Source organism: Rana temporaria, chromosome 1 (assembly GCF_905171775.1).
Source record: "Rana temporaria chromosome 1, aRanTem1.1, whole genome shotgun sequence".
NCBI lineage: Eukaryota > Metazoa > Chordata > Amphibia > Anura > Ranidae > Rana > Rana temporaria.
In genome coordinates this window covers 529,480,536-529,508,293 of record NC_053489.1, presented here as the reverse complement: position 1 = coordinate 529,508,293, position 27,758 = coordinate 529,480,536, and the positions used below count along the sequence as shown (strand labels likewise).

Sequence of the window (27,758 nt, the reverse complement as noted above, 5' to 3'; positions counted from 1 at the left end):
TAGATGAATTGAAATTTGCCCAGTCTATGGCTGGCTTTAAGAGCATGGATATATAATGCCAACATGGGGCAAACAGACACACTTGGAGATGAAATTAGCTATTGACAAAAATCCAGCGAAGCATGTCCATTATGGCATAATACACAAAATCAAGAAGGGTGGACCACACCAGCAACCAGGTACTCACATGGACGTATAAGACGGCCCCCTAATTTTCGTGCTAAAATTTTGGTTTTGTGATATACTCGCCGTATAAGACGACCCCTTTCCCCCCTTACTGTACCATTGCCTCACCTCACTGTGCCATTGCCTTACCTCACTGTGCCATTGCCTCACCGTGCCATTGCCTCACCTCACTTTGATGATTTCCATACCTTATCCCTGGCAGAGTCAGTCAGACTGCGGGCATCCATTTTTTAAAAGCCGCGCCTCCTCCTCGTGCTGTTCCGTGATAGGCGGAACACTCAGTTTCCCAGCAGAGCCTGTGTTCAGTGTTCCGCCTATCACGGACATCGTCTCGTCCTCGGACAAGAGGACATCCGTGATAGGCGGAACACTGAACACAGGCTCTGCTGGGAAACTGAGTGTTCCGCCTATCACGGAACAGCACGAGGAGGAGGCGCGGCTTTTAAAAAATGGACACCTGCAGTCTGACTGCTCTGCATCCGGCGTATAAGACGACCCCCGGTTTTATTTTTATTTAAGTATAAAAGGTCATCTTATACGCCGGCAAATACGGTAAGGGGGTGACAGCACAGTGAGAAAATCATTTAGCAAAGAATGCAGTGCCTTCTATCATTCCTGCTCTTTTTGATTACTAATCAGCACTATGCAGTAGAAATGGAGATGTGTGTTCAGGTCCTAAATAGCTTCCGTATACTGTAAACAACACATGAGATACTAAAGAGATGTAACCATTTAATAACCCATTCATAGCAATTGCATAGCTTAGGTTGGCAATCTGCATGGTGGAGTAGGGACTGGCAAGGGAGGGATCATTTTGATGCAGTTGACCAGCTGGAATATGTATTACAATATATGCAAACTAACAGTCACCGTTTTATTGTTTAAGCAATAGCTTGCTATGAATGAGTTAGTAATGGCTATATATATATATATATATATATATATATACACACACACACACACACATAGTTGTGCTCAAAAGTTTGCATACCCTAGCAGAAATTGTGAACCTTTGGCATTGATATTGAAAATATGACTAATCATGCCAAAAAAGGATAGTGATCATATGAAGCCATTTATTATCACATAGTTGTTTGCCACCTTTTTAAATCATAATGATAACAGAAATCACCCAAATGACTCTGATAAAAAGTTTACATACCCTGGAATGTTTGGTTTTGGTACAGACACAGAAGGTGACACATGCAGGTTAAAATGTCAATTAAAGGTTAATTTCCCACATTCATGGCTTTTTAAAATGCAATTAGTGTCTGTGTATAAAAAGTCAATCAGTTTGTTAGTTCTCATGTGGATGCAGGCTAGATGCTGAGCCATGGGGAGCAGAAAAGAACTGCCAAAAGACCTGAGTAACAAGGTAAATAAACTTCATAAAGATGGAAAAGGATATAAAAATACATCCAAAGCCTTGAATATGCCAGTCAGTACTATTCAATCACTTATTAAGAAGTGGAAAATTCAGGGATCCCTTTATACCAAGCCAAGGTCAGTTAAACCAAGAACGATTGCAGCCACAACTGCCAGAAGAATTGTTTGGGACACAAAGAAAAACCCACAAGTAACCTCAGGAGATATACTTACAGCCTTTTTTGAAAAAAGACAGTGTGGTTGTTTCAAGGAGCACAATATGACAATACTTGAACAAAAATTAGCTGCATGGTCGAGCTGCCAGAAAAAAAGCCTTACCGGGTCAATGCCACAAAAAAGACAAGTTACAATCTGCCTGACAAAACTTTGACACGCTTCATAGCTGCTGGCACACTGTAATCTGGAGTGGCGATACCAAAATAAAACTTTTTGGTCACAACCATAAGTGGTTTGGAGAGTGGTCAACAAGGCCTTTAGCAACAAGAATACCACCCCCACTGTGAAAACTGATGTTTTGGGGGGTGTGTCTAAAGGCACAGGGAATTTTGTGAAAATTGATGGCAAGATGAATGCAGCAGACAATTTGCATTCTTCTGCACGAAAGCTGCACATGGGATGCTCTTGGACTTTCCAGCATGACAAAGACTCTAAGCACAAGCCCAAGTTGACCCCCCCAGTGGTTACAGCAGAAAAAGGGGAAGGGTCTGGTGTGGCCATTACAGTCTCCTGACCTTAATATCAACGAGCCACTCTGGGGAGATCTCAAACACACGGTTCATTCAAGACGACCAAAGACTTTGCATGACCTGGAAGCATTTTGCCAGGATGAATGGGCAGTTATACCTCATGCAAGAATTCGGGCCTAATAGACAACTATTACAAACGAATGTACACTGTCATTGATGCTAAAGGGGCAATACACAGTATTAAGAACAAAGGATTTGCAGACTTTTGAACAGGGGTCATTTCATTTGCTTACTTGCCATGCTTTGTTTCAGGATTGTGCTATTCCGTTATGACCTACGATTGAATATGAATCCCATAAGAATAAAAAGGAATCTGCTTTGCCCCTGCACCAGGGATGGACTGGCCATAGGGACTACAGGGAGTTTCCCGGTGGGCCGATGGCTCAGTGGGCCATTTTTTAAAACAGAGATGCTCACTTTCTTTTTCTTACACTCACCCCCCTCTCTCACCCACTTTCCCTCAACCCTCCCTCTCTATCTCATTCCCCTCTCTCTCACCCGCTCATGATATATAATAATGGATGTAGGGGCCTTTTGGTGGGCGTGATTTTTCAGGGGGTGGGGGCAACATTTTATTGAATTAAAGTGGGCCGGTCTGGATGAAGTCCAGGGCCAAATTTTTGTCCCAGTCCAGCCCTGCCGTGCACTCATGTTTTCTTTAAAAGTGGTGCATACTGTATATTACCAATTCTCCAAGGGTATGCAAACTTTTGAGCACAACTGTACATATATAAACATTCGGGGATGAGTGGGAATTTATGACTAGATTGCCACTCCTAATTGCTCTCTCCTTCCAACATCCACAGCAAACTGGTATTGACTTCACTTTTTGCAAGGCAGCCAAAACTCCAGAACATAAAATAAAGTACTGTACTCAAATCTTTCTGCTATTTAGTAAAATGTATCCACAAACCTTATAAGGACCCTTGATAATAACCATAGCTGGTATGCAGACCCAGGTACTCAGATTTCTCACTAATAGTATACCTGAGAATTTAAGAATCTGACAGTTTATTTATCAACTACAGGCAGTGAGGAGTAAGCGGAGGGTGGGGCCAAGCCGCGCTCTCTGTGTCATAGACACACAGAGGTGACTCAGGAGCAAGTACGCACCAGTGCCCTCAGCACTTGGCAAGGGGGAGGGGCCAGAAGCACAGGGGGGGGAGATCCAAGAAGAGGAAGATCAGGGCTGCTCTGTGCAAGGCCAAGTATAACATGTTTGTTATGAATAATAAAAAAAAAAACGCAAAACCTTTACAAACCCTTTAACCTCCTTAGCGGTAATCCCGAGTCTGGCTCGGGGTGAATTTTTTATACCAAAAGCGGTATCCACGAGCCAGACTCTGGATTGCATTGCAGGAGGATACAGGGGGTTACAAGTTACTTACCTTGTCCCAGGATCCTGCGATGTGTCCCCGCTGTGTGTGCGGGCTCCTCCGCTGTGTCTCCTCGCTCGATTCACAGTGCTGCCGAGCTCCGTTCAAAAAGTGAAAAACACAATACATCTTACAGATTACAGTACTGTATGAAATAAATACACACCCCCTTTGTCCCTAGTGGTCTGCCCAGTGTCCTGCATGCAGTTTTATATAATAAAAACTGTTCTTTCTGCCTGGAAACTGGAGATTGTCCATAGCAACCAAAAAGTGTCCCTTTACATCAAAAGTGCTTTTAGACCAGTTAGAAAACAGCGATAATAAATTAGAATCACTTGCAGAATTGTGGGATAGCGATTTGTGGGGAAATTCGTCATCAAACAATAAAAATAATGACTGCAATTGAGCAAATTTCAGTGTTTTTGATTTGATTACATTATTGAATAATTTTTATTATAATTTCATTATTATTTGTTATAATTATTTATAGTTATTTATTATATTATAATTTATGATTATGTGTTTCAAACTTTATCATACCTGAGATGTCTACTAGACTCTTGTTTGGACAGATTTAAGTGAGTTATTCCTAAGAATTGCAGACCTACAATATAAAACGCCAAATTTCCATGCAAAAATTGTTACCGCTTTTGGTACAAAATTCCAGACATAATTATACCGCCAGGGAGCTAATGGCCATTGATAAACATTTTTAGTAGTTCTGATAGATCACAATACTTGCTGAACTTCAGAGCTTCTCTATTAAGAACCAGTCACCCTGGTTCTTTCCTATCAATATTTATTGTGTATTTATGCCCAATCAACAAAAAAACGCATATAAGATTTAACATATTAAAATGCTTTTAGTTTTTTTGAATCTGCAACTTGCATAAAAATAATACCTGTGATCCTGCAATGAAGGTCCTTGTTTAGGTACTTCCTAAAGAGTGCCAATGGTCTGCCCCTGTCTCCCAATTGAGCATTTGCATTTGTCATCCTTTCATATTCTCCTAAAGTAGATTACAATGGCTATGCACATTACACAGGCAAAGTTACACTGTTGTCACCATCAGGAAACCCATTCTGAGAAATGCCATGCAGCCATCAGAGGTCAGAAGTGCTGATATACAACAAAAGATTACAAAAGGGTGAAAAAAAAAAAGCAAATGTTTAGGGTTTACTTTATTCAGTGCACATATGGCACTGTACCCCTCTTGTTGATAACTGTTTCTAGTGTAGCACTCACCCCCGAAGGAGCCGCTGATTAGTTTTGGGACCGGCTTTCTAAGTTACCTTCTTGACTTGATCTAGGGGTGACTTCTGTGAGTGTAGCAAAGAGCAAGTGTCCAGACACCAATTCAGTTTTTCAATGCTTTATTCCAAGGCCCAACCTGGCCAACATCAACATGAAACACGATAGAGAAGGTTGATGAGCGTAGAGGAACTTTTAGTCTCAGGCCTTGGATATTCAATTTGTCGCCACCCCAATCAGGGTGGGTAAAGTGCCCCCGGACAGGCAGTTATCTCAGGCCTGGCAGCCGGAGTGTCACTTATAAATCACTGGGAGAAAACAGACCTCTGCCACAGGCCTGACTCAAGGCCTCTGCCACAGGCTGGACAATTTTGGATTTGTGATGAAACCGTTTGAGCAAATCCTCCCAGTCAGTTCAATCAATGTCACCCACTGACAGCTTGAGCATACCTGTCATACGGTGTGGTGACCGGATCCCCGATGGTTCGTCTGGGCCTCCTGGACAACCTCTAGTTCTAGGTTCTCCCGGGCCAATCCCCCATCGCACAGCTCCCAGCTTAGGATCCTCTCAGCAGAAGACAGGGACCCAGCAAGTCGCTGGGGCCCCTTTCAATAGTAGGAAGAGGCTCTGCATGGTACATGGCCTCAGCATGGCAGGACACGGTGGCGGGGCCCATGGATGCGCGTACCCTGAAGGTGGGTACCGGACCTGGAACTTGGGCCCCGTAAGCAGAACCCGCCAAAAGCGTCTGCCCCAGATATATCCCCCCCCCCAGCATGCCCAACGAGGGAAGACTCCTCTGATTGGCTGCTGGAGAAGGTGGGTCTGCCAGAATCCCTCTAGCACCAACTGCCGCCCAGGGGTGTCAACGTACCCCTGGAGCGCAGACTGACCTACAGAACAAATTCTGGAATGGACAGCAGCCTAAATTTCCATAATTTGTGAATGGGAGAAAAACTAAGCCTCCCATTCCCCACTAACTTTTGTGTAGCGCGCATACTGAAAGTAGGGGGGGGGGGGCGCTACACTAGTAATTGCTACTCTTTAATAAAACCTTTAAGAAAAAAAAACGAACTAGCCTAAACAATGCAAGATGAATATGCTGAAAATGTTTAAAGTGAGATTAAAGCTTTTTTTTTAAAAAACAACAAACATGTCATACTTACTTGCTCTGTGCAGTGGTTTTGCACAGAGCAGCTACAATACTCTACTTTTTGGGTCCCCTATTGACACACATTCCTCCCCCTCAAGCAGTGCGCCCAGAGAAAGCCGTTTGCCTTAGGGGAATTGCTGCGTGCTTGCTCCCGAGCTGCTGCTCTATGCGTCCATAAGATACAGAGCCTCCCCCCACTCTCTCCTCATTGGCTCACTGGCTGTGATTGACAGCAGTGGGAGCCAATGGACTCCCACTGATGTCTCAGCTAATGAGGAGGGAGAATCCTCATACATGCAGCTGAGGCTATTGTAAACATTGCTGGATCAGAGGGGACTCAGGTAAGGATTGGGAGGGGGAGATGCATACAGGCTTTTTTACCTGCATGCATAGAATGCATGAAAGTAAAAAAAACCTTTAGCCTTTAGAACCAAATAAAATTAATTTAGGATTGTGTTTGTTACAGTTAAATTCATCTTCCAGTAAACATTGTCTTATTGAGGGTAACCTAGAGACACAACACAACAACTCTCTTCATTAACTGGCCAGCAAATACAGAATATTCAGAGCAAGAAGCACAAACTTGAATAGCATTCTGTCTTAAGTTATGCAACTGCATTGCTAGCCTATTCAGGCAGATTCAAATAGAGATGTTCAGCCTTATCCTTTCTTTCAAGTATATGTGAAGAACGCATTGTTAATAAGGGTACATCAGTGATTAGAAATTCCAATATGCTACCTAAGGGAAGCTACCAAAAAAAAAAAGCCATTGTATCATAGTGCAGTATTATATACATTAGCAGGGCATGTTCCATTTATATGTGGTTAGCAAATGGACTATAAATTTGTGTGGAAATGCTTTATAATGCAAACACCAATGGCATTTAGTAAACAATCCAACTGGTCAAAATTTTGCCTTTTGCAGTCAAGCTGGAAAAAGCTCACTTTCAATGGTCAACTGCACTATTTTTAGAATTTTTCATATCTAATAAAGTGTTTTTAAAGGCAATTTCTTTTTTAAATGAAAAAAATAAATGCTATACTCACCTGCTCTGTGCAATGGTATTGCACAGAACGTCCCCAAACCTCCTCTTCTGGGGTGCGCCGCCGGCGTTCTTTGCTCCTTCTCTTCTGTGTCTGCCTCTATATCAATCCCTTGCAATGGTGGCAGACGTGCAGGCTCAATCCCAAGCCAGGCTATGTGTGTCTATATACACACACAGGTTAGCTCAGCCCTGCCCCTGTGCCCTCCTCACAGGATTTGATTGGCAGCAGCAGGAGCCAACAGATTCTGCTGCTGTCTCTGTGCCTGTGAGGGGAGAGAGAAAGCAATTATGCTGATCTTGGGCACTGCATTGGATTGAAAGCAGAGCCATGTAAGTGTGCGGGGGAAAAGGGGGGCTGGGGGGAGCTAATACTTGAAGGTTTTTAAGAATGCATTAAAGTATAAATCTTTAAAGTGGTTGTAAAGGTTCAGGTATTTTTTTTCAATAACAAACATGTCATACTTACCTCGTTTTGCACAGAGTGGCCCCGAACATCCTCTTCTGGGGTCCCACGACGGCTGTCTCGGCTCCTCCCCGCAATAGATAAGCTCTACCTGAGGGGGGTACCTTGCGGGCGCACTCCTGTGTCATACACTCAGCGTCCCGATGCCTGCAAATTAGATTTGATTGACAGCAGCAGGAGCCAATGGCTGCGCTGCTACCAATCTATCCTATCAATGCCGAGACTCAGTGGAGAAGAGGACGCCGGGGACCCGTCGAACAAATGAACTGGCTCAGGTAAGTAAAACGGGGGGCTGGGGGGAGCGTGATTGCCAGGTGTTTTTTCACTTTAATGCATAGAATGCATTAAAGTGAAAAAACACGAACCTTTACAACCCCTTTAAGCCTTTAAAACCACTTTAAGCTCTTTAATGCACATTAATAGGTTTACCTATAGCAATTTTTCTTTCCTTTCCTTATCTCTTAGTTACATTTAATTCCTCTACTTGTCCTATGTGTTTTACTTGTCCCCTTGCCCCCTCTGTTCTTTTTTTTTTTTTAACACAGTTGATAATAACATCTATAGAGGATCTACAATGGAAAAGGAGCTTTGAAAAATAACCAAAATATTACAAATGAACAAGCAATTATTAGTGTTTCAATTACCGCACAGCTAATGTTGCTAATAAGAAGCCCCCCCCCCCCCCCTGTCCCTATTGGAATGTATAGATCCCATCTATGACAGTTTGCCGGCTTCAGCCCAATTATTAGGCACTTGTAATCCAGAGGGAAAGAGCAAGCATAACTAAAATCATCAATTCCCTTTTTTATTAGCTGCACTAATCAGCTATGCTATATTTTTTAAAGGGTCCCCCAACACTTGGGAAAAACAAAATAAGCGGCAACTCTGTCTGTAATACTCACTATTTTGCTGATCAGTCGCATGCAGTACCTCCATCACAAGATGTCCACAGGTGAAGGATGCCCAAAAAAGTCTGCCCGCCATTCACAGAACACTTTGGGCCAGATTCAGAGAGAATCGCCTATCTTTAGGCGGGCGTAGCGTATCTCAGATACACTACGCCGCCGTAACTTAGAGCGGCAGGTCCCATATTCAGAAAGGGCCAGATTCTCATAGAATCGGCGGCGGCGTAGTGTAAGCCATTTACACCACACCACCGCAACTTACTGGAGCAAGTGCCGTATTCTCCAAGCACTTGCTCCATAATTTGCGGCGGCGTAGTGTAAATGGCCCGGCGTATGGCCGCGTAATTCAAAGGGGGCGGCTTGTATTCAAATTAAGCGCGCCCCCGCACCGATCGAACTGTGCATGCGCCGGGCGGAAAAATAGCCCAATGCGCATGCTCCAGCTCACGTCGGCGTCAATGATGTAAAGTCGTATTCGCGGACGACTTAGTAAAACAACGTAACCGACGGAAAAAGATGACGCTGACCCAACGCCATACTTAACATGGCATACGGCGGACTGACGTAAGGTTACCCCTCATATAGCAGGGGTAACCTTACGCTTACGGAAACGACGTAAATGACAACGACGCGGCGCAAATTCGTTCGGGAATCGGCGTATCAGGCTCATTTGCATAGTCAAATGAGAACTGAACGTAAACACCACCTAGCGGCCAGCGTCGAATTACATCTAAGATCCGACGGTGTAAGTGACTTACACCTGTCGGATCTACGCCGTATCTATGCGAAAATGATTCTAGGAATCATACGCATAGATACCCGGGGCCAAAAACAGAGATACAACGGTGTTTCCTGAGATACACCGTCGTAACTCTTCTGAGAATCTGGCCCAAAGAACTTGCGCTCTAAGTTGCGGCGGCGTAGTGTAAATGGGCCGGCGTAAGCCCGCCTAATTCAAACTAGGCTGGTAGTGGGCGTGTTGTATGTTAATGAATCGTGACCCCATGTAAATGACGCGCTTAACGAACGGCGCATGCTCCGTATCACGTCGAATTTCCTCCGTAAATTACGCCGGCTCAATGTTTAGTTGACGTGAATGTAACCTACGCCCATCCCCATTCACGGACGACTTACACAAACAACGTAAAATACGATGCTGTTCCGACGTCTATACCTAATATGACTTACCCCTGCTTTATGAGGGGTAAAGTTACGCCGGACCGACGCCTTACGTAAACAGGCATACCCCACTTTTAAGTACACAACAGGGTTTATTTACTAAAGCTGGAAACCACAAAATCAGGCTCACTTCTGCACGGAAACCAATGAGCTTCCAGGTTTTATTAGCAGGCTTAATTGAACAAGCTGGGGTTAGAAGCTTGTTGGTTTTTATGTAGAAGTGAGCCTGATTTTGCACTTTCCAGATTTAGTAAATAAACCCCATTGTGTACTTAAAAGTGGGGTACGCCTGAATAGGTGCGCCGGACGGAACTACGTTTGTGAATCGGCGTATCTAGGTCATTTGCATATTCGACACGGAAATCAACGGAGGCGCCACCTAGCGGCCAGCGTAAATATGCACCCCAAGATACGACGACGTAGGAGACTTACGCCGCTCATATATTGGCAACCGTGGGGCGTATCTGATTCTTTGAATCAGGTGCCAAGATATGACGCCTCACACTCAGACTTACGACGGCGTATCTGGAGATACGCCGTCGTAAGTTGTTTCTGAATCTGGCCCTTTGTATTTTTTTTTTTAATGACTACAGGGAATTTTCTGATTGGGCAAGGTGGAGATTGTGATGTGACCACTGTGACAGAGGTGAGAGGAGGAGTCTATTTGACCACAGATTTCTTAATTCAGTACATTTTGTGCTATTGAAACAGGGTCTTCAGTCTTTCTTTTGATGCTGCTGTGAGCTGCCCTATGCATAGGCTGCAGTGGCACTCATATAAGTCATCACTGAGCAAAATGTAAAAAAGAGACATGGCCAGAAAGAGCTTAGTTTGAAACAAAGAGGATACTAGGCTTATTTCACTAAATGTTAATGTCATAACAAAATAATTTCTGCCATATGGTTTATTTCCAGCCGTCATTGGCAAAGATTGCTGGAAATAATGGTGTAATGGCAGGTAACAATAACAACTACATACTGAATTTAGGCTGACTATAAATAGCTTGAATTTCAAGCGATTCCTACTGCGGAAATTTAGGCTGTGAGTGGCTCTGTCAGCACCACCTGGCTTGACAAAGCTTGAATGAAGAATCAAACAGCTGGCTGAAGAGTGACTGCATCTTATCACATACTGTGGTTGATTTACTAAAACTGGAGAGGGCAAAATCTGGTGCAGCTGTGCATGGTAGCCAATCAGCTTTAAATTTCAGCTTGTTCAGTTAAGCTTTGGCAATATAACCTGGAAGCTGATTGGCTACCATGCACAGCTGCACCAGATTTTGCACTCTCCAGTTTAAGTACATTAACCCCACAGTTTGAGTATTCAAGCAGCAGTAGGTGTTGTGGGTGGCTAACTAAATACATACAATAGCTGGCAATGCAGGTTCTCCCATCCACACGTTTTAGCTTGGATGGAGGAATTAATTGATTTCTGAACCAAAAAAATGTAGCCGTGCATGGCTGGCTTTAGACTACTTTATATAAGTGTGAGGCCCCATACACACGACCGAGTTTCTCGGCAGAATTCAGCCAGAAACTCGGTTCAGAGCTGAATTCTGCCGAGAAACCCGGCCGTGTGTACACTTTAGGCCGAGGAAGCCGACGAGGACCTCGGCGAGGAAATAGAGAACATGTTCTCTATTTCCTCGTTGTTCAATGTCAAAAGTCGGCCCGCCGAGTTCCTCGGCGGCTTCCACACTGAACTCGACGAGGAACTCGATGTGTTTGGCACGTCGAGTTCCTCGGTCGTGTGTACGGGGCCTCACTGATAACTTACGAGTATACATCAAATACAATATAAGCTCAGTAATTATACGCAGAAGTCTTTTGAAGAACAACATAATCAATCGCTTTTAGAGTTACAATTTTATTATGACAATTATAAGTAATTCAAGGTGCTAATGAAAAGTAGTAATATAACATGCAAATATTGTAAAAAAATTATTTGAATTAAATGATTACAATGGCAACATGATAAACCGATCACAACAAAATAGAAAAAAAAGTAAAGGTAGTACAGCAACACAGTTACGTATTTATCTGCTAAAAAGCATGCATACCACATTGTCCGAACCCAGTAAAATACTAAATATCCTCTTAGTAACTGCCAAGAAGGAAGAACACAGGATATATAAAACTTAACACATACGTAAATTTAAGGGTCTATCCATAATTTATTTTTTTACACAAGATTCGCATTACTTTCACCCAAGAAACACACATTTTCTTATTAACTGCAATTGTTAAATTATTAAATACTGTGTGAAAGTTGTATAAATCAGGTATGAAAACATTAACAGAACCTTTAGAGCCCATTCAAACTACGCTGCGTATTTCTGTGTGATTCACATGCAGTTCTGTGCAATGCGATTTCAGCCTATTCATTTTAAATGGGCTGAAATCGCACCTCAACAAAAGTAGTGCACGTATTATATTTGGAAATGCACTGCAACCAGATTACATGGTACTTTTGACCATGCAACCCATTGCCGGCAAATGTAGTACATTTAGGGTGTTGTTATTTTTGCACTAACACCAACTGCAGATCGCAAGGGCAGTGCTTTTTAAATGTGATGTGCGAAACCGGTATGGAATGTGGGTTTCCTGCACAGCATGAACGGGCCCTTCGGGTGTACCTGTACAATTCAAGTGTAGATATTTTATTCAGAAATAAAAAGAGTTATGCAGGTGAAATTTTGCCAGTTGCTAATAGTTTTATACAAACAGTTCACCTTATTGCAATCTTTCCTGTGTTCACTTGCCACCAAGTGAAGCCATATATTCAGTTTTATTCTCTCGACCACTAAAATACAGTGATATTCTATAAGGGTGATTGGAATTAAAGAGGTTGTAAAGGCATATATTTTTTTTTTAACAAACATGTTATACTTACCTGCTCTGTACATTGGCACAGAGCGGCCCGAACTTTGTTTTTTGGGGTCCACATCTAGCGCTCTCCACTCTTCCTCTTCTCGGTGTGCCCCTATAGAAAGCCATTTTCTATGGGGGTAACACCTGAGGGCTTGCTCCGAACCTAGCTATTGACACACATGGCAGCTTGGCCTCACCCCTACTCCTTCCTCATCGCATTTAATTGGCAGAAGCAGGAGCCAATGGTTCCCGCTGCTATCTCGAATGTCTGTGAGAGGGGAGAGAGAGAACCAGTGCTGCTGGAGACGGGCACAATGATAGATCGATACAGAACTCAGGTAAGCATTTAGGGTGGGAGGTTGGGCAACAACCTGTGGAAGCTTTTTTACCCTAGGTAATGCATTAAGGGGGAAAAAAAACTGACTTTAGAACCACTTTAGAGGAAACTATATTGGCTTTGATTAAAATGTATTTTTATACATTTATAAACTGTTTTTTTTAATGTGTTTTACTATATATAAACTCTTTGTTTTACAAATGATTATTAAACCCTTGTTTTTTTTAAAGCATTATAGATTTTCTAAAGAGAGAACACTGCAAAAACTATTAAAAAATCTCTTTCTTAGATGTAAACTTGGAGTAGAGAATTCTGGAAAGCTAGCAGGATGAGTCATTTGCTCTCTTTGTAAACTTCAGCTTGAGCTATTGAGCTCTGTTAAACAGACATTTTTTGACAGAGAAACTAAGTCCGCAAAACATAAGAAAAGGAGCTGAGACCTTCACCTGCTGACTGTATATGAAAATATAAAATTCACATGCAATCTTCCACATTTGCCTGACTAAGAAAATAGATATATCTATTAAAATATTATTTCTTAGTTCTGACTGTAATAAATATTGAAAGAAAATATATACAAAGCCACTATATTCCCTTTAAACAATAAAACAAAGGGCTATTAACTCATGTTAATCGGGGGTGTGGGAAGTGTAAGCAGCAGTGGTCAAGTTTAAATTTAGACTGGAAAGCCAGATTATATTTTGGGTTTGGGTTTAAGTACAATTATTTTTGTAAAATTACTTTTTTTATTATACAGTGAATTTTTATTTTACAGGTTTTTCCTAAACAATGGCATGGCATGCAACAAACAAACAGTTGGCACATCTCAAAAGTATACCATGGCCATTCTCACTTTAATGTGAAATATTATGTACAAAGTAAATTTCATCTCCAATTATAGAAATATCTGTCTTTCTTTCTTGTATCTTATTTTTTAGTATCTATCATAAAATGGGTTTCTTTTAAAAAAAATGGAAAACCCTTATACGCATGGAACCCTTTCAGGGCATATTTCTGACTGTGAGACCCCTGCTGCAAAACTCAGTGAATGAATGAATGAATGAAAAACTTATATAGCGCGGCACATGCGAACTGAATCTCCTCTGGGCGCTTGATGTTTCGTGTCTCATGACATCAAAAGAGCAGAGTTTTAATCTGTCTTCTGAAAGTCAGGTGGTTTTCATCCAACCGAACGCTGGTTGGTAAAGCGTTCCATAGTCTAGGACCCTGAAAAGCAAACCTTCTTTCTCCTTTGGACTTGTATTTGGTTTTTGGCACCTTGACCAGATTTTGGTCAGTGGATCGCAGAACGCGATTAGAATTGTGAGGTTCTATCTTGTCGCAAAGACATTCAGCCATTGACATAAAAGAGGTGTCCACTGACAATGGTATTTTATGGTTACACGGCAATAAAAACAGGTGGTGATGTAGGTGAAATATGAAAGTTATGCTTAATACACACGACCGGTTTTCCTAACATGCCAAAACCCGTCATTTTTCCAGATGCGATTCCTCTCAAGCCTGCCTTGCATATACACGTTCAGTCAAAAAAACGCTCGACCAGAGCACAGTGATGTCCAACACGTACAACGGCACTATAAAGGGGACGTTCCATTCAAATGGCGCCAACCTTTGGGCTGCTTTTGCTGATCCTCGTGTTAGTAATAGTTTGGTGAGAGATGATTCGTGCTTTTCAGCCCGTTACAGAGTGACGAATGTGCTATCTCCATTACGAATGCTAGTTTTACCAGAACGAGCAATCCCGTCTCATACTTGATTCTGAGCTTGCTCGTTTTTTTCCCCTTGGAAAAGCATACACACAAGCAGTTTTCGTGACGAGAAAAAGACTGACGGGAAACACGATGGGAAAAAATAGAGCAGGTTCGATTTTTTTTGCAGGCAGTTTTCTCGTCGGGAAAACTGCTATGGAGCATACACGCGACCGGTTTTCCCAACCAATCTAAAAAATGGCAGTTTTCTCGTCGGGAAAACTGCTATGGAGCATATACACGACCGGTTTTCCCAACCAATCTAAAAAATGGCAGTTTTCTCGTCGGGAAAACTGCTATGGAGCATACACACGACCGGTTTTCCCAACCAATCTAAAAAATGGCAGTTTTCTCGTTGGGAAAACTGGTCGTGTGTACGAGGCATTAAGAGTTTCAAGGGAAACTCAGTTTTGTTATAGACATATGCACAACTACTACACAAGTTATTTTAGAAATTTAACTTGAACTCCAGACTGATATAAAGGACCAAATTAATTGAACTATGTATTAATTACTACATAGTTAAAAGTATCTAAATTTGACCTGGTAATAGCCTGTTCCAGTCCTGGTAAAGCAGAGATCAGACTGGGAGGGGGGCAGTACATGGAGCCAATCAGCTGTGCTAACCTGCTAAGAAGGAGCATGTTAATAGGTGGAAACAAATTGTAAATGCATTACACTGTGGCAGCCTGAAGGCATTTCATACACTGTTTAGATTCTCCCCTCCAACTGTCACATTGTCTGCTTATGTGAATGGCTAGCTGTTTTTCCCAGAAGCCTTTACAGAGACTGAAATTAAATGGCATGCACCCCCCTGCAACAGGATTTTAATTTATCATGACACATTTTGTAACACTCCACTTATAAATATCCCAGTCAGAACGGATAAAGACAAGTAAAAAAGTATGTGTGTGCATATATATATATATATGAGGGTGAGTCAATAATTTTCTGCACTCTAGAACAGTAGAGAATGTACAGTTACATAATTTTTTCAACATAGTCCCCTTGCTTTTAATCAATGCACTTGTTCCAGCATCCACAATACTGTATTTACCCTTGGGGAAAAAAAAATTCTGGATTGTATGCACTGCTTCTTGCACGACCTCTGGACCAAACAGATGGAAATCTGAGGGAGCGAGATCTGGACTATATGTAGGATGCTCCAATACCTCAAACCCCAGTTTCTGAAGCATTTGATTGTGTGGGTGGCAGTATGTGGGTGTGCATTGTCATGCATAATAGGTCTCAACGTTTGTTTGGAATTGGCTTTAGCTTGTTGCATGGCACTCCACTGTAACATGCACTGTTCACCATTGCGCTCTTCTCTAAGTTTCAAAAAATTGTGATTATCACTTTTGCTGTGGAGGGCTGAGTTTTGAATTTTTCCTTGACTGTTGATTTTAGGTGTTTCCATTCCATATTCTGGCATTAGCTTTACGGTTCAAAGCAATGGATTCACGTTTTATCCCCAGAGACTATTCTTTTCAAAGCTTCACCTTTTTTAGCAAGCAATTCAGTAAGTGTTGACAGGTGACCAGATGATTGTACTTGTGCACTTAAGTGAGCTTGTTATGGATAATCTCATATGCAGAACCATGACTAATTTGCAAATGGTTTTCCCCCTTCAATAGTCACTTCTCGGTTTGTCATAACCATGGCACAGACTTGCTCAATGTTGTCGTCAGTAGTGGATGTGAAAGTCCTGCTCTTTTTGCATGCTTTAACACTTGTCTGACAATTTTTGAACTTCTCAATCTATTCATATACGCTTTGCCCTGGTAAATCACTATCCACATATTGGGATGAAAGCCTTTGATGGATTTTGGCTTCTGGTACACCATCAAACCACAAAAAATGTATCACTCTTTGGGGTTCTTTTTTGGTGCAGAGAGTAGCACATCGATGGCAGCAAAGAAAACTGATTGACAAAGGTCAAAGATTCAATAAAGAGACGACCACGGCGTCATCTTTCAACGTGGCCATCAGAACTCAGTACAGTCAACCTAAAGATTATTATAGCAAAAGTGCAGATAATTAACGACCCACCCTCATAGTTTACCAGAAGGATACTGTTTCTTTTGTTATCAAAGAGAAGCATGACATTAAAGGATCATAGATGGGGATTTCCAGCTTTACTGCAATTCTTTTATGACCTTTTCTGCAGCTGTTTTAAAAGCACAAAAGTGATACATGTCCCTTTACAGAATCACAGTCACAATTACAAGATTACAAGGGTAGTTCTTTAAGGGTAGGTAACACCAGGAATGCACAGGAACACACAGGTTTCCATGTGCTTTTTTATGCTTTTCGCACATGGTGCGTTTTGACAGGCCAATTATTGGAATGGGTTGCAAAATGCACTAGACTGCACAAAACGTAGTGCTTGCACTACTTTTAAAAATGTGCACCAAACCGCATTATACTGCGGTACTATGCAATTTGATGCCCGCGAGTAATTATAACAATGGTGCAGCGCAACATATAAAAATTTCAAAAATGTCCATAAACGTGTCCATTTCTCTGTGCCCCAGTAACCAGTGTGCTAAATCAATGTGATCATCTTCCTGAACATCCCTGTATAAATCAACAAAGTCACGCTACATATAAATTATTTAAAAAATGCGATATAATGAAAAGAGTCCTCATGAAATGGTGAAAAAATATTAAAGCAATTTTCTTTAAAAGTTCATTCAGATCTCCAGTACCTCAAGTGAAAAAGACTCCTAGTGTGAATACCACCACCTCTGATAAAAAGGGAGCTTACAATGCCCGGCCTATACAGCTGTAGGATGGTGAAGAGCAGAGGAGCTGGGTCAGCAAAGACAGTTTTTACATACTCCCAGAAGAGGAGAGGGGAATAGCATGGCAAGAGGAATGGGAACTGTAGTTGTGCTAGAGAAATGGCCTATACAGTTGTAGGATGAAGATGATCAGAGTTCAAAAACACTATTTCAGCCCAGTGCTGTAAATGAAAGGCATGTATACCATTCTGGTGGACAGAAACTGCTTTACATCAAAGATATATATAAATCAGAACAATATATAGAAACACACATGGTATGGCATCGTATTTAAGGCAAACCTCTATCCATAATAATTATTTAGTAATTTGCTTGACAAAATATACACTCATAGCACCTCCACCGCCCTGTCCTCTAGATCTGCTGCCTGTATCTTTGGTGTTATATAAATCTATAAAATTGGCATCCTTTTTCAGTTAGTTTAATTTCCTATAAAAAAGCTGTCCGTATACTGTACAGTTGTTCCTGCAATGGAAGTGGCTGGATCAAAGCCTTAGGGTACAGAAAGGTGAGGCACTTTGGTGGCTTTGGGATGGAAAGGGCTAAGGGTGGCCATCACAAGTGATGTCAAGTGATGTCTTCGAGTAACACGTAGTGCAGGCAGGAGGAAGTGCATTTTCATTTTAGGCTGCAGCCTGTAGTAAAACTACTTTTGCCATGGAGCAATACAACGCAACAGGTAAGGGTGGTTCACAAAACTATGCAGTTTCACATTATTTGCAAGGCTACTGGCAAATAAAACTCTTCAGGTTTGTGATTAAACTCATCAGTTTACCTCAGGGGTCTCAAACTCAAATTACCTGAGGGCCACAAGACAAGTTTTCATATGCCATGGGGGGCCGCATGCAAACTTTCAAACTTCAAACAAAACAGTACTGGTGTCAGCGAACACATTATTAACCCCCAGCACTGGTGTCAGCGAGCACATTATTACCACCTGCACTGGTGTAAGTCAGGGTTTGACAAATTTGCTTGGAATCTAGGAGCCAGCTAAAAAAGTTAGGAGCCAGAAAACGCACCCCGTCCCGACGAGCTTGCGCGCAGAAGCGAACACATACGCGAGCAGCGCCCGCATATGTAAACGGTGTTCAAACCACACATGTGAGGTATCGCCGCGATTGGTAGAGCGAGAGCAATAATTCTACCACTAGACCTCCTCTGTAACTTAAAACATGCAACCTGTAGATTTTTTTAAACGTCGCCTATGAAGATTTTAAAGGGTAAAAAAGTTTGTCGGCATTCCACAAGCGGGCGCAATTTTGAAGCGTGACATGTTGGGTATGAATTTACTCGGCGTAACATTATCTTTCATAATATTTAAAAAAATGGGGATAACTTTACTGTTGTCTTATTTTTTAATTAAAAAAAGTGTAATTTTTTCCAAAAAAAGTACGCTTGTAAGACCGCTGCGCAAATACGGCGTAACAGAAAGTATTGCAACGATCGCCATTTTATTCTCTAAGGTGTTAGGATAAAAAATATATATAATGTTTGGGGGTTCTAATTAGAGGGAAGAAGATGGCAGTGAAAATAGTGTAAAATGACATTAGAATTGCTGTTTAACTTGTAATGCTTAACTTGTAATACCAACGTCCACCACCAGATGGCGCCAGCTCACATCTGGTGGTAATAACTTGTAATACCAACGGCTCACCACCAAATAGCGCAAGCTCACAAAAAAAAAAAAAATATATATTTTTTTGCTCCCCCCACTTCTGCCCTGCCTGGGGGCCATTTATAACTGGTCCGCGGGCCGCAAATGGCCCGCGGGCCGGTACTTTGAGACCACTGGTTTACCTGGTGTTTACATTTAATGCTGGTTCTTTAGTTGTACTTGAGCAAAATAAACTTTGATTTCAGGGGAGTTCTGCTTTAACCACATTTATGCTGTATATTTGCAAACCAGGGAAAAAGAACAATATAAAAGAGCACGCCATGACAATGGTCATTGGCTTAACTAAAATTGGAAGCCAATAGATTGCATAACCCCCAATCCATTATTATTGTGCGTCAATCTGGAAAGTGCTGACTGTCCTAGATTGGGTTCAATTTTAACATGTTAATAAATCTTTCCGGTTTGCACACTTGTTTCTCAGTGAACAAATTGCACAAAGATATGTGGGAACATGGTTCCCCTTTGTTGAACTCTTGGTTGTACATGTTGTTAACTCTGATTTCATGCTATACATTTTCTGTATCGTTGCCTTGTGATGAAAATAAAGAATTAAAAATATATATATATATATTTATAGCGGCAATGAGTGCAGATATCTGGCACACAAGTGCTGCTATACCCCAAGGCTGTCTTCCTTTGTGATTGACTGAGTTCTATTGCTGGCCTGTGGATAAGTGGCTGTGCATATGCTCCTTTTGTTGCACTTTTTATGTATTGGCATTGCAGTTTAGTTTTTTTGCTCTGCTATTCTAGTTATTCGATCTGTTTGTTATGGCTTCCTCCCTGTGCAATAACGATTCTAATATGATACATAGCGATAAAGAAAATCCTCTCAAATTAGCTGTAATTGTTTACCTGCAGCCCTTTCTCCTTTAGAGCCCTCCACAGTACACAGATCAGATGGTATTTCTGGGGGGCATATTGCAGGGATCTGATGTCACACACTGCACAGTAGAGAGCCGAGTGTAATGCCTTGTACACACGATCGGTTTTCCCGATAGGAAAACTGCCATGTTAGCTTTTGGTCGGGAAAACCGTCCGTGTGTATGTTCCATAGCAGTTTTCCCGACAGGAAAACTGCGAGCAAAAAAATGAGAACTTGTTCTCTTTTTTCCTGCCGCGATTCTCTGCGTTTTTTGGTTCGGCAGTTTTCCAATGGGAAACACTGCAGTGGAGCATACACATGGCTAGTTTTCCCGACCAAAGATATCATGGCAGTTTTCCTGTCAGGAAAACCAGCCGTGTGTACACGGGGAAAAGCAACTGAGCAGGTTCCCGGCGGGAAAACCGATCGTGTGTACGAGGCTTGAGCCTATTGTAAGGGAAGGGACACCCCCCTTCCCTCCACCTGACATAGTTACATTGAGAACCATGGACATCTGAGGTTGTCAGTCACCTGCTGTGTGGTAGAGGACAGGCCATCACCATGGTTTGCCAGGTGTCATGAAGACTGTCAGAAGTGACAGATGCAGATTGCAAAGAAAGAAGAGAGCAGTCCAGATCCAGGTGCTATTTATTGAGGCACGTAAGTTTTATATAAAGATATGCTTGTTAATTTCTCCTTTGAAAGGGTTTACAACGACTTTACACTATGGGGAAGACAGAAGAGGTCCCTCAGAAAACAGCTTGAGACCATCTAGTCTTGGAGAAAAATCCCAAATACCATATGTATGCTGCCATGGAAGCACAAGAAAAATAGAAAGTGAATTGCCATACTTACCATAATTGTCTCTTCTGGTGCTCAAACATATTAGCATGCATGCCCACCCATGACATTCTAATCTATTTACTGAAATGATTGGCACTGGGTTTAAAAACTTAGATATCAGTGGTCCTGTTGGTAGTTAGGGGTGGGGCTTGTAATATGTATGCTGCCATGGGTAGACACTGAGAAAGGAAAATTATTGCAAGTATGGCAGTATTTTTTCTGTTATGTAGAGAGGTGAAGAGCAGAGGAGCTGGGTCAGCAAAGACAGTTTTTACATAATCCCAGAAAAGGAGAGGGGAATAGCATGGCAAGAGGAATGGGAACTGTAGTTGTGCTAGAGAAATGGCTCTTCCAATTCCCTAGCAAGTTCAAAGGCACATTGCACAATAAATAAAAACATTGTTTATGAAAAGGAAAAAATGCTAGAAGTAAGCATTTAAAATACTTGATATTTTTTTTTGTGCTTCTACCTGCACTTTATAATGCATATTACCTCTCAGGAGCCTATGAACCTCTCTCTAAAAAGCGATCCACTGGTGAATGCTTTTCAAAGGGAAGGCAAGGGCTAACGTCTGTGTGAATGAATCCTAAAACAGTACAAAGTCTAACATGAAAGAACATATCTGGTCTGTATATTCGCTGGCTCAAAACTGGTGTTCCCAGCGAAACAGTGATTGGCCTGTATTAAATTTTTGCCTATGGCATGCACAGAGAAGCACACATAGCACTGCAATCATACAAACACATTTACCTATCAAAGGACAGCAACGTATTAAAACATACAAGTACAGAAATTGAATAAAACCGTTACCAAATGATTACCAAATATTTTAGTTATAGCTGCATAATTGTTGTTTAGGTAGCTTTTTATATTTACCCGTTAATGATTTCTAAAAAAAAGTGTTTCTCTGTAAATAAATTCTACTAATACTTTTTACTGTATTGCCACAGGCGTGTATAAAAGCTACGAATATTTAATCAATCAATGATTTTAGATCAGGGACATTTTTGATCTCGAGGTCTAGTAGCATTTGTCCAAATGCCTTCCCCTAAAATAAAGAAATAGAAAAATAAGATTTAATACAGAAACAGTGAAAGGACTCACACATTAAAATGTTTCTAAAGTCAACACATTTTAAAATTAAAATAATAAAAATGTTAGACATACCTGCTCTGTGCAAAGGTATTGCACAGAGCAGCTCAGTTCCTCCTCTTCTGGGGCCCCCTGCTGGCGCTGTAAGCTCCTCCTCTTCTCCTTTTGCCTCCGTAGCAAGCTGCTTGCTTTGGGAGCAGGCGTGAAGGTTCAATGCCAAATCAGTGTATGTGCTTCTATTGACACACTCAGTGAAGTTGATTTACTAAATCTGTGTGCATGGGAGCCAATCAGCTTCTAACTTCAGCTTGTTCAATTGAACTTGGACCAAAAAAACTGAAAGCTGATTGATTGGTTGCTATGCACAGCTGCACCAGATTTTGCACTCTCCAGTTTAAGTAAATCAAGAATGCTTAATGGATAAGTTCACCTTTAAGAAATAATAAATGCACATATTTTTGCAGGTACATTTATTATTTTTCTTTACTGGAGCCTGCAGAGCATTGCACCCAGCAGATTGTGGGTACAATGTCAGGCTCCTGCCTCTCCCCCTCCGCTTCCTCTAGCTTTGTGCCTATATCCTCGTTATGGGCCTTCAGTTACAAAGCTGGAAGAATAAATGAGCTATGAGCGGAGCAGCGCACTCGCAGCCTGTTTAAACGAAAAGTTTGCTTTCTGTGGTGGCAGGCGGTAGTTTCTTTTTTTTTTTGTCACGGAACTCTTTGAATGAATGATGAGCATGTGTGAGCTAAGACTATTTTCTGCTGACCCCTAGAAGTGATGCTACATTCAGTGAGTTGCACAGTTATGTAGCTTCACCCTATATCCCAAGAGGTTAGAGGATAGTGGCCTGCAGACCTTCAGTCATTTTTTCAACTTTCCATCTATTAAATCTTCTGCCCTTGTTGTTTTAACATTGGATAGTAAAACATTATTTTTCTGCCAGTAAATACTGTATACAGCCCACTTCCTGTTTATTGTCTGGTCATTAGCCTAGGCTTTTTGACATCATGCACAGCTCTCTCTCTCTCTCTTCTGAGAGTTTGCCTGCAAAGGAGGGGGTGAGTTATAAGAGGGCCAATGAGAGCTGCAGAGTTGAAGGTGTGTCTGTGTAAATCCAGGAAGTGAGCAAGCAGCAGCTTCAGCTGCCCACAGTTAAAATGGATGCAGCCAGACTTAGCGGAGGGAGATTTCTGCAGCATATTTGGCAAGTACAGAATCACAGTATATATAAAATAATATGCAAAGTGTTTGGAGGGAAGCTTCAGAATGCCAAAGATGTTTTTATTACAAATAATGTGAGCAGACTGCAGTTCATCTTTAAGCAAGGTTATAATAGTTTCCCATCAAGCCTGCTTTAGCCTAAAATGGCCACCAGCATAGCAACGGGATGCTTTGCGAAGTTACATAACTGTAATTTATTTTTTTTATTTTATATACATGTTTCTAGATAGTTTTACATTTGAGATTTCATATAATATAACCCGTTTATGTTAGCTTTAATGGGTACACGTATTACATTTAATAAGCAGTCACTAGGTTCCACTGTTAATTCATACAAGAATGCATGTTTAACCTTATAGTTAGGAATATAATACATTGAAGTGAGTGGTTCAACCTGAGGCCTCGTACACACGACCGAGGAACTCATCGGAAAAGACACATAATTTTCCTTGACGAGTTCTTGTTAGGCTTGTCGAGAAACTTGACCAAATCTCCTCGTTCTCAAACGCGGTGACGTACAACACAATGGCAGGGGAAGTTCGATTCCACTGGCACAACCCTTGGGGCTGCTTTTGCTAATCTCATGTTACTGCGTGTTAAGTAAAAGTTTGGTAAGAGACGATTTGCACTTTTAAGACTGTTACAGCGTGACGAATGTGCTATCTCCATTACAAACGCTACTCTTACCGAAGGTGCGCTCCCGTCTCATACTTTATTCTGAGCATGTGCGGGTTTCTAAGCATACACACAAACGTGTTTCTCGTCGTAAACCAGCCCAACGAGAAACACGACGAGGAAATTGAGACTCCCGTTGAGGAAAAAGAGAACTTGTTCTCTTTTTTCCTCGTCGAGTTCCTCAAAAGTTTTCTCGATAAAAAGCATACACACGACCGTTTTCCTCTGCAAAAAAAGCTCTGCCACCAAGTTTCTTGATGGATTCTGTCGAGGAAAACGGTTGTGTGTACGAGGCCTAACAGTAGCCATCAAATGCCAATATTAGGTAGACATAGGTCAGAAGTTTAGAGATGCCATTTACCTGAGGGTCGCTCCTCAGTGATGCAATACCTCCACCACCCAGGGAATTCTTCAGGACAAAGTTTAAGGCGTGTGTTCCTGGTAACTCATACCTGTTAGACAAAGAAATTACAGGAATTTTTTTAAGCACAGTAAAAACCATTGTCTGCATTTTTAGGAGGACACAGCTCAGCTTAAAATCAACATTTACCGGGAATACCTGGGGCTGGTCTTGAATACAAACAAGGCCAAGGTGTTCCTTTAGGAAGAAAAACTATGAAAACTACAATTTTAGGTTCACTTGCTGCATGCTCTCAGGTGGTTGTCCATTCACCAATGCATGCATGTTTTAGGTCTTTCTGGGAGCAGCTTTCAGAACAATTCCTTATGCACAACACCATAGCAGGAAGTTAAGACATATAATCCTGTCCCAGTGGAACATGTTTCCTATGTCTCTGGAAGGGAAGAAAGACCTAAAACTTCCACTATTTAAATGTTCTTCTTACGATGGTGTCCCAAGGATGCTATCTATGTTTCCAAGCCTTTTCCCATTTAGATTGTAAGCTCCAACAAGCAGGACCCTCTGATTCCTCCTGTATTGTATTGAATTGAATTGTAACTGCACTGTCTTTCCTCATGCTGTAAAGCACTGGGCAAACTGCTGGTGCTACATAAATCTTGTATAATAAAGATAATAATAATTTCACATCCCAACCTTTTAAATTGCAGGTTGCTGACAACACCACAAATGTACAGTATACAGTGGGGATCGAAAGTTTGGGCACCCCAGGAAAAATTTGTATTAATGTGCATAACGAAGCCAAGGAAAGATGGAAAAATCTCCAAAAGGCATCAAATTACAGATTAGACATTCTTATAATATGTCAAAAAAAGTTAAATATTGTTTCCATAATTTACACTTTCAAAATTACAGAAAACAAAAAAATGGCATCTGAAAAAGTTTGGGCACCTTGCAGAGTTAATATCTTGTACTGCCCCCTTTGGCAAGTATCACAGCTTGTAAACGCTTTTTGTAGCCAGCCAAGAGTCTTTCAATTCTTGTTTGAGGTATCTTTGCTCATTCTTCCTTACAAAAGTCTACCAGTTCTTTGAGATTTCTGGGCTGTCTGTCACGCACTGCTCTTTTAAGGTCTATCTATAGATTTTCAATTATGTTGAGGTCAGGAGATTGTAAAGGCCATGGCAAAACCTTCAGTTTACGCCTCTTGATGTAATCCCCCGTGGATTTTGAGGTGTGTTTAGGATCATTATCCATTTGTAGAAGACATCTTCTCTTTAACTTCAGCTTTTTCACAGATGGCATCAAGTTACCATCCAAAATTTGCTGAAATTTTATTGAATCCATTTTTCCTTCTACTTGTGAAATGTTCCCTTTGCCACTGGCTGCAATACAACCCCAAAGCATGATTGATTCACCCCCATGCTTAACAGTTGGACAGAGGTTCTTTTCATTAAATTCTGTGCCCTTTCTTCTCCAAACATACCTTTGCTCATTCCGGCTTGTCTATATGTTCATTTGCAAAGTTCAACGCTGATTTTTGTGGTGAGGATGTATTAGAGGTTTTCTTCTGATGACTCTTCCATGAAGACCATATTTGTACAAGTATCTCTTTATAATGGAATAGTGTACCAGAACTCCAGTGTCTGCCAGATCTTTCTGGAGGGATTGTGCAGTCAAACATGGGTTTGGAATTGCTTTTCTCACAATCCTGCGAGCTGTTCTGTCTGATATTTTTCTTGGTCTTCCAGATCTTGCTTTAACTTCCACTGTTCCTGATGACTGCCATTTCTTAATTACATTTCGAACAGAGGATATTCAGAGGATATTGACATCTGAAAACGCTTTGCTATCTTCTTATAGCCTTCTCCAGCTTTGTGAGCGTTAACTATTTTTAGTTTCAGTTTTCTAGACAACTGCTTAGAAGAACCCATGGTGCTGATTGTTGGGGCAAGGTCAGATGAGTTTGGGCATTTAAAACCTTTGAGATTGACATCATCTGGTCTTCCCAGACGATGATTGAGAACAATCCATGACACTGGCAGGTCTCATCTTTGCAAAGGGGGCAGTGCATGCTATAAATTCTGCAGGGTGCCCAAACTTTTGCAGACGCCATTTTTTTGTTTTCTGTAATTTTGAAAGTGTAAATGATGGAAATAAAATCAAACTTTTTTTGACATATTATAAGAATGTCTAATCTGTAATTTGATGCCTTTTGGAGATTTGTCCATCTTTCCTTGGCTTTGTTATGCACATTGAGGCCTCGTACACATGATAGGTTAACCGGAGGACAACGGTCTGATGGACCGTTTTCATCGGTCAAAATCGATCGTGTGTGGGCCTCATAGGTTATTTAACCATCGGTTAAAAAAAAAGCAAACTTGCTTTAAATTTAACCGATGGATTCCTAACCGATAGGTCAAAACAGATCCTTAGTAAGCACAACCATCGGTTAAAAATCCACGCATGCTCAGAATCAAGTTGACGCATGCTTGGAAGCATTGAACTTCGTTTTTTTCAGCACGTCGTTGTGTTTTACGTCACCGCGTTCTGACACGATCGTTTTTTTTAACCGATGGTGTGTAGGCGCGACGGACCATCAGTCAGCTTCATCGGTTAACCCATGACAACCGTCCTTCAGACCGTTCTCATCGGATGGACTGATCCTGTGTACGAGGCTTAATAGATTTTTACTTTCGATCCCCACTGTATATGGACCTTAAAAGGCCATTTATACTTTTTGTTCATACTGTGCAAAGTAACAGGTAATTTTACAAGAAAGGCTTTAAGCAAATTTACATGCCAGTATTTCCCTTTCCTGTGTTACCCCTGGACTCCCTAATATGTTGCTAAACCACCCAAGATTTCTGTCAATTTAAACCTACTGAACAAATCAAAATAAATATAGAGCTATGCACGTTACGTTCCCCCTGCCCCTTATGAAACAGTGCCGATGCTTAGGCACTCAAGCTCTGAAAGTTGCACTTTAGGGAGTGGCACACATTTTTTTTAGCCTGCTGATGAATTAGAGCAGCTAAGGAATGTAAGAACTAGCTGTTTAAAGCAAACCTGTATGTTGTCCATGCAGGGCAAACCAACACGTTTACTTTAAAGCCCCCCCTTTCCCAGCAGCACGTATACATCTTTCGTTTAAGTGGTTCTAAAGGCTGAAGGAGTGCAGCTCCCCCTCCTCATTGGCTTATAGACAGCAAGGGAAGCCATTGGCAGCCGCTGCTGTCAGCCACAGCCAGTAAGGAGAGAGAAGGAAGAGGGGCCGAGACATGTTCTGTGTGTCAATGGACATACAGAGCAGCTTGCAAGATTGACCCATAGCAAGCAGCTTACTATGACTGGCACTTGGGGGGGGGGGGGGTTGGAGCCAGAAGTGCCACAAGAGGAGGTAAATATAACATGTTTGTTATTTTTAAAAAAAGGGGGGTTTACAATCCATTTCACTTCCTTGCTGCTGTGTCAGTCACCGGATTGAAGGAAAGGTAGCCTTAAATAAGCTCACTTTTTACTCCAGCTGAACAGAACGAAGAGGAGGGGAAA

The 27,758-nt window shown here is 41.6% G+C and overlaps 1 protein-coding gene and 1 long non-coding RNA gene across 4 annotated transcripts in view; both read right to left on the bottom strand.

Moving 5' to 3' along the window:
- Positions 1-16,782: 16,782 nt before the first annotated feature.
- Positions 16,783-20,152, bottom strand: LOC120920151. Its single transcript, XR_005744687.1, has 2 exons — positions 19,271-20,152; positions 16,783-18,248 (listed from the first exon to the last, which is right to left on the bottom strand). It is a non-coding gene; the product is annotated as an uncharacterized LOC120920151 (long non-coding RNA).
- A 491-nt stretch (positions 20,153-20,643) lies between these two features.
- Positions 20,644-27,758, bottom strand: part of LOC120920129 — a 127,199-nt gene continuing 120,084 nt past the window's right edge. For all 3 annotated transcript variants that reach the window (XM_040332046.1, XM_040332052.1, XM_040332058.1), the window contains exons 20-21: positions 24,210-24,300; positions 20,644-21,905 (exon numbers count right to left, since the gene is read on the bottom strand). In XM_040332046.1, coding sequence (XP_040187980.1) covers positions 21,831-21,905; positions 24,210-24,300 — 166 coding nt within the window. In that variant the 3' untranslated portion in view covers positions 20,644-21,830. The remainder of the gene's footprint in view (positions 21,906-24,209; positions 24,301-27,758) is intronic.